Here is a 12279-nt window from a genome sequence, read left to right on the forward strand (position 1 = left end):
GAGAATAGCTACCGGGTCAGATCATATCTGATTCAGCCGGACTTCCACGCTAAGGAAGTATACATTATGTTGTATAACAAAAGAAAAGGTAGGCGACTCAAAGGTTGTTTGAGGGGACAGTGATGTTATCAGGGATCCAGGTTCTTTCCATCTTCCTCGTCTGCCATCCTGAGCGTGTTGGCGTGGCCCTCTGGCTAGCTCCCCCGCCATCCAAGATGGCTGCTGCAGTTCTGGTGATCTTCAGCTGAGAGGACTACGTCAGCGGAGAAGAGACGTCTCTTCCAGTATGTCCCTTCAAGGGCAAGAGAACTTCCCCCACCAGCAGACCTCCCCTCATGATGTTGGCCAGACCTGGGGTCACATAGCATTCCTAACCCAGGTGCTAGCAAGGAAAATGGGATCACCGTCATTGGCTTTAGACTGTGTCATTAAGATCCTCTCCTGGGCTAAGAATAGTGTGACCTTCCATCAGCGTCCTGTCCAGAGTTCTTTAACAAGAAAGAAGTAGGAGATAGCTGATAGTGTTGATAGCCCAGTGACTGTTAAATTTGTGTTGTGGTGCTGCTTTGAGTTTGAGGTAATTGTTTGGGTTTGCTGAGTTTTGTAAGAAACTGTTGAACTGTATTCCCAGGTGCATTCCCAAGAGCGACGCCCAAGAACATTGCTGTCGCTCCATATCCTCACCAGCATTCGATATTGTCAGTGTTTTGGATTTTCACCATTCTGATAGGTGTGTGGTGGTATGAATCATGATTTTAAAAAATCCAAAGGGCACTTGCATGGCTCAGTCAGTTAAGCTTCTGATTTTGGTTCAGGTCACGATCTCGCGGTTCGTGGGTTAAAGCCCTACCTGGAGCTCTGTGCTGACCGTGTGGAGCCTGCTTGGGATTCTCTCTCTTTCTCTCTCTCTGCCTCTCCCCTGTTCATTCTCACTCTCTCTCTCTCTCAAAAGAAGTAGACCGAAATATTTACCAATGAAACAGAATACCTGGGATTCGTTTCGAAATAACTGAGGCTAGAGAGAGAAATAGATGATGGTCGATGGAACAAGATTGACCACGAATTGCTAATTGTTGAAACTGGTTTGTTGGGTGAATAGAGGGCCATTGTAATATTTCTTTCTAATTTTGATTGTTTGAAGTTTTTATAACATTTAAATTACAGTTTGATATCATGTTATTAAAAAATGGTGGATTGGGGCGCCTGGGCGGCGCAGTCGGTTAAGCGTCCGACTTCAGCCAGGTCACGATCTCGCGGTCCGTGAGTTCGAGCCCCGCCTCAGGCTCTGGGCTGATGGCTCGGAGCCTGGAGCCTGCTTCCGATTCTGTGTCTCCCTCTCTCTCTGCCCCTCCCCCGTTCATGCTCTGTCTCTCTCTGTCCCAAAAATAAATAAAAAACGTTGAAAAAAAAATTTAAAAAAATTAAAAAAAAATTTTTAAAAATGGTGGATGGACACTATGGTATTTAGTAAAAATATGAATTGTCATCTTGTACTACCTTCAGATTAAGCTAAGTTAACATAACATAACATAACAGTGTTATGGGGAAGAAATGAGTATATGTCAAGTATCTCTGCTGAATTAATAATATTTAAAGAATCCTTCTAGAAACAGAAGAATCTTTTGGTAGCATAAGCAATTTTACCGAAAATAATTTTAAGAACACGTGTGATTTCTTTCAAAGTGAATTTTGAAATTACGGAAGCAAAAAACAGTACATGCACATTAGGACAAAATTTAAAATATATGGACAGGCAAAAAAAGGACATAAAAGACATAAAAATCAGACCCACTCAAATAGAGCCGCCTTTAATCAGAGGCTTGAGGTATAATTTTCCCAACCCTTTCCTGCTTATCTGGGTGTTTGTATCCAGATCTTTTTTGTTTATGTACCAAAAATTTATGAATTATATTTTTAATATGTATATCGTTCTGCTCTGTAACTTAATATGTCTGGCACATTGTTTTAAAGACTGCACAGGATGCCATTGTGTGGCTGTTATCATCATTTATTTAACTAGGCCGCTTATGCTCAACCCAGAAGGTTATTTCCCCAGGTTTTTGCCATTGCCAACAGAAGAGAAGCAGTGGACGCTTGTTAAGAGCACAGATTCTGGAGTTAAATGGAAGGGGCACTGTGCAGAAAAAAGTGAACGGAGCAGGCCTGGGATGGCTGTCCTTAGAAAGGCTGCTTGCGAGGTTGGCGCTTGGCTGGCTTCTGGGAACTTGGATTTCAGGCTGGTTTCCAGCATCCCAGCTGACAAGCCTGGTTCCCTGGGCCTAAACTGTCTGTGCAAACCCTGAGATTTATGCTGAGCATCTGCAGTCCTTCAGAAAGTCTGGAGTTTTGTCAGGTGCTAGGCAGAAGATACCTGTGTGACCAGCCCCCGATAAAAACCTGGGTCCGGAGTCTCTAGTGAACTGGCCTCTAATATGACATCATGCTTGTGTTGTCGCAACTTGTTGCTGGAGGAATTAGGCATCGTCTATGACTCCCCTGTTCGGAAGCTTGCATCTGGTTTCCTTCGGCCTGTCCCGTGGGTCCTTTCCCTTTTTTGTATCCTCTCCCTGGAGCACAATCGTGGCCATGAGCCCAACTACATGCTGAGTCCTGCCAGTCCTCCTAGTGAATCTCCAAACCTGGGGACAGCCTGAGGTACCCCTGACACAGGTTTAAGTCCTAGCTCTGCCACCTTATGGCTAAGTAACCTTGGTCAAGGTATTTACCTTCTTGGTCATTTTCTTTCTTTCTTTCTTTCTTTCTTTCTTTCTTTCTTTCTTTCTTTCTTTCTTTTATTTAAAAACAATTTTTTTAACGTTTATTTATTTTTGAGACAGAGAGAGAGAGAGCATGAACGGGGGAGGGGCAGAGAAAGAGGGAGACACAGAATCCGAAGCAGGCTCCAGGCTCTGAGCTGTCAGCACAGAGCCTGATACGGGGCTCGAACCCATGGAGTGTGAGATCACGACCTGAGCTGAAGTCAGACGCTCCGCCGACTGAGCCACCCAGGCACCCCACCTTCTTGGTCATTTTCTAATCTTTCATTGGGGTAAAAAAAAATAGCTTTATCTTATTGGATTTTGGTAAGGAATTGAATAAGTTAAAATATGTAAAGTACTTAGAATAGTCCGTGGCGTGTGATTATTTCTCAGTAAACATGAAGAATCATTATCTTGGAAGCTAGATGTTTATGACTATTTGCAATTATTTCTTTTGAACACATTCCTACAAGACAAATTGCTGGGTTTAAGGATACACACTTTTTTTTTGTTTTTAACTTTTTGTGTGCTCTGATCATAAAAGTAACATATGTTTATCATTAAGACATTAGAGATACTTGCTATGGAGAAAGAAAGTCTTCCATAACTCTCTTTTTTCAGATGTAGTTATTGGTAGTAATTGGTTATATACATGCCCAAATTTATTTCTATATGCACTAATATGGACAATATCATATAATATTTTTTAATAAAAATGGACCCATGCACATATTATGCTTGCCTAAACATCAGGGAATCTTTTTTTTTTTTTTTAATTTTTTAATGTTTATTCATTTTTGAGAGGACAGAGCATGAGCTGGGGAGGGGCAGAGAGAGAGGGAGACAGAATCCAAAGCAGGCTCCAGGCTCTGAGCTGTCAGCCCAGAGCCCAACGCGGGGCTTGAACTCACTGACCGTGAGATCATGACCTGAGCCGAACTCCCAATCGACTGAGCCACCCAGGTGCCCCCATCAGGGGATCTTTATATTCAATTACTATTTCTTTCTTTTTTAAAAAAATTTTTTAAATGTTTATTTATTTTTGAGAGAGAGAGGGAGAGAGAGAGAGAGAGCGTGAGTAGAGGAGGGTCAGAGAGAGGGAGACACAGAATCTGAAACAGGATCCAGGCTCCGAGCTGTCAGCACAGAGCCTGATGTGGGGCTCAAACTCACAGACCATGAGATCATGACCTGAGCCGAAGTCGGATGCTTAACTGACTGAGTCACCGAGGCACCCCTCAATGACTATTTCTAAAACCCTTTTTTGGTCTCCCTTCAATAAACATTTCAAATATAGATGAAATAGAAAATACAGAATTTGGGGGCACCTGACTGGCTCAGTCAGTAGAGCATGCAAGTTTTGATCTTGGGGTCATGAGTTCAAGTCCCATGTTGGGCATGGAGCCTACAAAAAGAAAGAAAGAAAGAAAGAAAGAAAGAAAGAAAGAAAGAAAGAAAGAAAGAAAGAAAGAAAATACAGTATTTATCACTGAGTCACACTTTTACATTTGAAATCACACACTGTGTAAAATATAGTAATTTAGAGTTGCACTGTTGCTCTATTTTTTTTTTTTTTTGCTCTATGTTTTTTTTTATTTTTTTTTAACGTTTATTTATTTTTGAGACAGAGAGAGACAGAGCATGAACAGGGGAGGAGCAGAGAGAGAGGGAGACACAGAATCCGAAACAGGCTCCAGGCTCTGAGCTGTCAGCACAGAGCCTGACGCGGGGCTCGAATTCACGGACCGTGAGATCATGACCTGAGCCGAAGTCGGACGCTCAACCGACCGAGCCACCCAGGCGCCCCTGCTCTATTTTTAAACAAGCATCACAGGCATCTCTGACCTCAGTATCATCCATCATCACTAGAGTAATTTTTGAGGTTATTTAATACTGGCTTAGGAGCACATTGGCTCTACCTTCACCCGTTGCTTGAGATAAGCATTCTTAGAGTCCACTGGAAGTTTTATCCTATTCACATCACATTCTGGCATTTTATTTGTCCCACGTGTGTGTGATCACCACAACCTGCCCTTTCACCATGCTGCTTTAAACAAATTTTTTTTAATGTTTTTTAAATTTTTTTTTAACGTGTATTTATTTTTGAGGCAGAGAGAGACAGAGCATGAACAGGGGAGGGTCAGAGAGAGAGGGAGACACAGAATCCGAAACAGGCTCCGGGCTCTGAGTTGTCAGCACAGAGCCCGACGCGGGGCTTGAACTCACAGACCGTGAGATCATGACCTGAGCCGAAGTCGGACGCTTAACCGACTGAGCCACCCAGGCGCCCCTAAAAAAAAGTTTTTTTAACGTTTATTCATTTTTGAGAGACAGAGAGAGACAGAGAATGAGAGGGGGAGGAGTAAAGAGAGAGGGAGACACAGAATCCCAAGCAGGCTCCAAGGTGTCAGCACAGAGCCCGATGCGGGGCTGGAACCATGAACCGCGAGATCATGACCTAAGCCGAAGTCAGAGGCCCAACAAATTGAGCCACCCAGGCATCCCTCGCTGCTTTTAAAGTTATCTTTAAAAGTATCGTTTACAGTGATGTCTAATATATAAAATTATGAGATTGTGCCCTCAGGAATAATTACTGTGAGTGCGTTCAGTTTCTCTACCTCCTTTAAACAAAATTTTTAAATGTTTATTCATTTTTGGGGGGGGAGGGAGAGGCAGAGAGAGAGAGGGAGTCACAGAATCTAAAGCAGGTTCCAGGCTCTGAACTGTTAGCACAGAGCCCAACGCAGGGCTTGAACTCATGAAGCGAGAGATCATGACCTGAGCTCAAGTTGGTCGAATGTCCACAATTGGTAATTGTAGGTGATAAATATATAAGGGTGTAGTGTTCTCTTCACACTTTTCTATGACTTTGAAAATGTTCAAAATGAAAAGTGGGACAATAAAAAAGGCTTCCTTGCCCTTCAATATTATAAAAATATTTATCTACATTTACTTCTGGGACTTTCATATTTTCATATTTTACAGTTAAATTTATATTGAATTGGACTCTATTTTTGGCACAAAGGGTGAGATGTGGGTCTCACTTAACTTGAAGTGTTACGTTATGTTAAATTCTTCTAAATCATTTTTTTGTCGGGGGCATTCTGTGATAACTATACAGTTTTTCTTATGTAATTTTATGGCATGTTTTTAATTCTAATAAGGTAAACCTCTCCTCTTTATTCTTCCTCTTGTAAATTTTCTTTCTTTCTTCGTTTTTTAAGATTTTATTTTCAAGTAATCTCCATACCTAACATGAGGCTTGAACTCACAACCCTGAGATCAAGAGTTGTGTGCTCTACCAACTGAGCTGAGTAGGAGCCCTCTCCTTATAAATTTTCTTAGATTGCCCAATGCACTTATTGTTCCAGGTGAACTTTGGAATAAACACATTAAGTTCATGATTAATTTGCATTTTGTTAAGATCATAGATTAATTTGGGCACACTTGACTTTTATGTAATTTAGTCTTCTCATTTCAGTTACATGGGATTTCTCTGGATAGCCAAGAATCCTTCAGAAGTTCAAGTAACCAACACAGAGCAATTATGTTTGTTTGAGAAGTTAGCATTTTAACTGAATTACAGAGTAAATAAATATATGATTTATTTCGCCTACTATACATTAGATACTAGGAATGCAAAAATTATTAAGACAGCATCACTGCCACTCAAAGAGTTTATAATTGTATAAAGGTGAATGGGGGGCGCCTGGGTGGCTCAGTCGGTTAAGCGGCCGACTTCGGCTCAGGTCAGGATCTCAAGGTCCGTGAGTTCGAGCCCTGCATTGGGCTCTGTGCTGACAGCTCAGAGCCTGGAGCCTGCTTCAGATTCTGTGTCTCCCTCTCTCTCTGACCCTCCCCCATTCATGCTCTGTCTCTCTCTGTCTCAAAAATAAATAAACGTTAAAAAAAATTAAAAAAAAAAAAGGCAAATCGTTGAAATAAGGTGGTTTTTGGGAAAAGGCGAGCATTTACGAGGTGCAGAAGTTTCATGAGGGAGAGAGTATTTAACTCTGGCGGAGATGGGCAGGCTCACCGGAAGAAGTGATTTTAGCCTGAGCAAAAATTTAAAAGATGAATAGGCACTTGCCAGGCAGCCAGCTTATAGAAGAGTATCAGATCAGAGGGAATATAGTAGACATCAAAGCACAGAGGCCTGAAATAACAGGGTGTGTTCAAGGCACCACAACGGGCATCTCGTTGCCGGAATATAAAGTAAAAGGAGGTACTTTTGAAAGATGAGGCTAAGATAACGAGGGTGGAGGTGGGGTGCAAGGTTATGAAGGGTCTTCGTATACTGTGCTGAAGAACTGGGGCCTTTATGTTAAAGGTAGAGGGGTGCTGTGGGGAGCTTTTAAACAGAGGCGTGCTGGGGCACCTGGGTGACTTAGTCGGTTAAGCATCGGAATTGGTTTCGGCTCAGGTCACGATCTCACGGTATGAGAGATCGAGCCCCGCATCAGGCTCTGCACTGATGGTACGGGGCCTGCTTGGGATCCTCTCTCTCTCTTTCCCTCTCTCTGCCCCTCCCCCGCCCATGCGCTCTCTAAATAGATACATAAGTAAATGAATCAATAAATTAAAAAAAAAAACCCAGAGGTGTGCTGTGGTCAGATTTGCATTTCTGGTAGGTTTGTGACGAAGGAATTTGAGCAGTAGCAGCCCTAGAAGTGAGCGGGAAGCTAATGCGAGTTCATCCTCGTATGATGTCAAAGGCCTGGATTCGACCAATGCCAGCAAAGACAAGAGAGAGGCAAGATTTGAAAACCGTTAAGGAGAGAAAATACATGCAGGAGCTGACTAGATATTTTAGACTTTAAAAGAGAGCCATAGGAGTCCAGAAGGTATGTTGGGTTGGTGTCTCATTTAGTTGTCATAAAAAGGCACGGGTTAAGTCCTTACCATTTTATGGGGTTAATAAAATGACTCATCAGTTTTCAAAACTCTCTGGATAAGGATGTAACTGTTCTGTAAATTGAAGTTATGTCACTGTTCCAGTGTTCACAATTGCAGCCTTTGTCTGTCATTTCATAAATATTTTGGGAAGTCAACCACGTTTTCTGGGATTATTCTTCAGCTTTAACAAAGTGGGGTGGCGGAGATTGAACTTGATTTCGTATCCATTTCTGCTCGAAAATCATGCTACGCGATTTATTTTTCCTCAATACTTTTGTTTCCGTGTGCTCAGTGTTGTACTAGGTTGTGTAGGTTACAGAAATAGAACTATGGCACCTGTCTTTGACAAACAGTTTTGTTGGAGAAATCAACTCATGGCAGTACTATTAAAAGGAAGTAAGGCGTAAGAGCTGATTGGTTTATGGTACAGGCTGTAAAGTCATTCATGTATTACCTGTTTTTATGAAGTCCAGTGGGGAGAAAATAAGCCAGTAGACAAGAAAATATATAGTATACTGAATGGTGATGTATGTCACAGAGGCTAACAAAGCAGGGAACCGTGTGCACTGAGGGTCTGGCTTACTATTTAATGTGACAAGAGAAGCCCCTCTTAATAGAATGACATTTGACCAGAGACTTAGGGAGTGAGAGAGAGTGGACCATGTGGTCTATAATAATGTAGGAATGTGGGGGAAGAGGAATCTGGGCAGAGGGAGAAACAAGTGCAAAGGCCCTGGGGTGGGAGTATGATTGGCTTCGTTGAGCAACAGTGAGGAGGAGCTTGCTGTAGTAAAAGCAGTGTGAGAGGGGGAAGGTGAGTCCACGAATGGAAGGAGGGGAAAATTATTCGGTGGAGGTCAGGGTAAGGGTGTTGACTTTTCCTCCAAGTGAGACAGAAACCTATTGGATCACTGTAAGTGGAGGTGGGATATGATTAGACTGAACTAGGTTTTGGGAGCACCATGCTAGACTATAAAGAGGCTGGGGGCAGAAGATGGGAGCCTGGGTAGGAAGCAGTTGGAATCATCCTGGTAGGATGGGCAATGGCTTGGACCAGATGGTAGCAGTGAAAGTGGTGAGAAGTGCTGAGACGTGGTGGCATTTATGACATGTATTCTGACATATTCCATTTATGGAGGTGGAGAAGACTATATGAGACATCTATGAAAGAAAATCAAGAATTTGGGTTTTTTCCAGTGAAATTGGAGATGCTTCTTAAGACACCTAAGTGGAGGTGTCAAGAAGGTAGTTGGTGAAATGAGTCTGGAATACAGAAGAGAGTGCCAGGCTGAAGATATATGGGTGGTATTTTAAAGCCACAAGTTTGGGGGGTCACCTGGATGACTGCGTCCATTAAGCATTAGACTCTGGACTTTGGTTTAGGTCACTATCTGGAGGTTGGTGAAATCAAGCCCCACCTTGGGCTCTGCACTGATGGGGTGGAGCCTGCTTGGGATTCTTTCTCTCCCTCTCTCTATGCCCCCCCCCCCACTCTCTCTCTCAAAATAAAATAAACAAACATTAAAAAATAAATAAAAGCCACAAGGTGGTGACACTGGCCAAGTTAGAGTGGATAGGGACGACGAGTCTCCAGGTGCTAGAGATCAAGGAGATGGGGAGAAGCCAACAAAGGGGATTGGGAGGAGGAGCAGAGAGGTGGGCAGAAAACCAGGAGGGTGTGGGGTCCTGGTGTCTGAACTCCTCCTCCTGTTTTGAGGGGTCAAGAGTGATCAGTGGTGACCTAACATGTTGATAAGTAAGATAAGAACTGGGATTGGGCCATAGCGGTCAAGTAATGCAGGAAACAACCAGTCATTCCATTCATCTTTTTATTAGTCCTGAATATGTTTCACAGCAAGATTTAGTTATTTCTAAGTTTTTTTCACTGTCAGATTAACTATGAAAGTTGTCCAGGGTAATTTCCAGAAGTTAGTCATTTCTGATAGCAGCAGAAAAGGTTACCACTAAGGATTAGTATGCATTTTTATTATCTGCGGTAGTATTTCCCATCTTGAATAGCGGGCGAGTGCTTGTTAAAGGGTTATTTTTCTTCACGCCCTCCGCAAGAGTTGCTTGTGCGTCCATTCTTTCGTTTACCCAGGAAATCACTAAGCGCCTGTACTGTGCCAACCCTAGGTTGCGCCTGTCCCGGCATGCGATCGAATTTCTCACGCGCAGGATTTTGCCTTTCTTGCGGCACTTGGCTTCAGCCTCCCCGCAGTGGGGTTTTTCCAGCCTACCTTGTCCAGCTGCAGTTCTCAGCGTCGGCCCCTAGAGGCCCGAATCGGTCTGCCCGTGCGGCCCTCCCCCGCCTGGGAGGGACCCTTTGGATGCTCTAGAGCGATATGCAGACGAGACGGGCGGGCACTATGCAGATGAGGTGGGCGGGCCTCGCCGGGCGGGCACTATGCAGATGAGGTGGGCGGGGCCCGCCCGCGCGGGCAAGGAGCGGCTCCGCCGGCGGCCGCCGGGAACTGGAAGGCGCCCGGCCCTTTCTTTGACTGGAGCGGACCCGCCGGACGCAGCTGCCTCGCCCGCCGGAGCCGGCGCGAGCTGCAGCACGGCGGACACCGTGTCCGAGGCCGGCCAGCCGGCCGCTGCCCGAGTCGGCCGAGCATGGGCAACCACTCGGGTCGGCCCGAGGATCCCGAACCAGGTCTGTGCTGTTGGCGGGGGTCGCGCCGCGCCCCCTCCCCGGCCCGGCGCCCTTCCCCCACCCGCCTTTCGGGCCAGCGGCCGCCGCGCTGCCCGCGGGCGCTCAAGGGGCGAGTGGAAAGGTGAAGTTCCCGGGATGTGATTCTTGCCTTTGGAATGCGCTAGTGGGGTTGTGAAATTACCTGTGCCTGTTCCGCGACAAGGAAATGCCACTCACCATAAACACGTACCTGGAAGCTCTGGGTCTGCCCGGACGCGGCGAGTGGGGCGGGAGGGAGCCGGTCTCCGTGGCCCGGCGCACGCAGGCCAGGCCGGTGGAGAGAGGGGTCGGGGCGGGGGTGGGGGGTGGGGGGTGGGATGGGGGAGGGTTCTGCCCAGATTTCGTAGTGGAGTCTGACTTGCCCCTCCTGTCTGCCGCCCAGCCAGGGTCTCGAATACGGTGGGTGGAGGCAGTTCCTGCAGACTTTCTGGGCATTTGCAGCGAAAAGTGTGACTTGGCAGTGTTTTCTGGTTCATTGTCCATTTTGCGGTGCATCATTTGCGTATCACACACTTTCTGGAGTCCCGTGGAAGGTGGCAGCCCGTCAGCAGATCTGTTACTCATACTCAGACCAAGGGCTTGATTGTGACTGTTTCTTACCCAAAATAGTCTGTGCTTATTCTGGGATACCAGAAACTTCAGCGGCTTATCAAATTTTTATTTCCTCAGAAATTAAGTGAGCCTGGTTGGAGAGTCAGCTGGGCTGTAGTTGTCATCTTCTGGTTCATCATCCTGGCCTCCCGCACAGATTTAGATGCTGCAACCACGGGGTTGCATTTAAAAACAAAGCCAGAACATTTCCATACTGTCACATGAAGGAAGTGGAATTTAATTTAGCCTCAAAAATTACATCTTGCCTGATTGGGGAGAGATGGTCCACTTAATGCTGGATCCTGGAATGGCAGGCGGGGGGGGTGGGGGTGGGTATGTGTTCCCAAGACAGAGTCAGAACTCTTAAAAATGTTCTCAAGGGTGTAATTTTTTAATTGGGATTTGAATGAGGAAATTGAGGCTTTGAGAGGTGCAGTGACTTGTGTTAAGTGACAGCCCTGGGATCGGGAGCAGGGCTGTAATTAAACCCTCGATCTTCGTAGCCTCGGTCCATTCATCACTCTTCGCTTACCGCCCAGTGCCTTAGCTGTCTGTCTTGACAGGGAGGCCAAGGGGACTCAGGCCGTATCCTTGGGACTGGGCCCGGGAGGGGTGCCTCTAGGTGGGGTGCCTCCTCGGCAGTTGTGGTTCACTGGACTGGTACAACAACCGGGGTGGAAAACTTTGCCACATGGGAATAGTGTGTAGAAAAACATCAGAGATGGGGTTACTGTGTAGATTACATAGGGGCAACTCTCTAAAGTTCACGGCCTGTATCCAAACTTCTTTGGGCAGAATAACCAATATTTGCAAAATAATGCCTTTGTCGTAAACAGCCCTGTGATAAACTGTTAGGTCAAGGATACATAACACTTTAAAAACACCTCTCCCTGGTACACAGCTGCCCAGGTATTGTAAAAACTCATTTCCTTTGTGTCAAATTGCAAAGAGACACCTCCCCCCCCCCCCCCCCGCCCCGCCCTGCCACCCCACCTCACCCCACCTTGTTAGAGTTCTTTAGGTTCCAGGGCGCCTGGCTGGCTCAGTTGATGAAGCATGTGACTCTTGACCTTAGAGTCGTGAGTTGGAGCCTCACGTTGGGTGTGGAGATTACTTAAAAATAAAATCAGGATGCCTGGGTAGCTCAGTCAGTTTAGCGTCAGACTTCAGCTCAGGTCATGATCTCACGGTCTGTGGGTTCGATCCCTGCATCAGGCTCTGTGCTGACTGTGGAGCGTGGAGCCTGCTTCGGATTCTGTGTCCCTCTCTGTCTGCCTTCCGCTACTCGCACTCTATCTCTCTCAAAAATAAATAAACATCAAAAATAAATATAATAAT

General features: G+C 45.5%; 1 protein-coding gene across 8 annotated transcripts in view; it reads left to right on the plus strand.

The window, feature by feature from the left end:
* The window catches only part of SPECC1 (sperm antigen with calponin homology and coiled-coil domains 1), a 283596-nt gene that overhangs the window by 122550 nt on the left and 148767 nt on the right, over positions 1-12279 (plus strand). Inside the window, exon 1 of one of the 8 annotated variants that reach the window (XM_053893310.1) lies at positions 10096-10311. The exons of the other annotated variants lie outside the window; for them this stretch is intronic. Coding sequence (XP_053749285.1) covers positions 10272-10311 — 40 coding nt within the window. The 5' untranslated portion in view covers positions 10096-10271. Of the gene's footprint in view, positions 1-10095; positions 10312-12279 lie in introns of those variants that run through there. 8 annotated transcript variants of the gene reach the window in all.

This window comes from Panthera pardus, unplaced genomic scaffold (assembly GCF_024362965.1).
Source record: "Panthera pardus isolate Hobbes unplaced genomic scaffold, ASM2436296v1 HiC_scaffold_3, whole genome shotgun sequence".
Classification (NCBI taxonomy): Eukaryota; Metazoa; Chordata; class Mammalia; order Carnivora; family Felidae; genus Panthera; species Panthera pardus.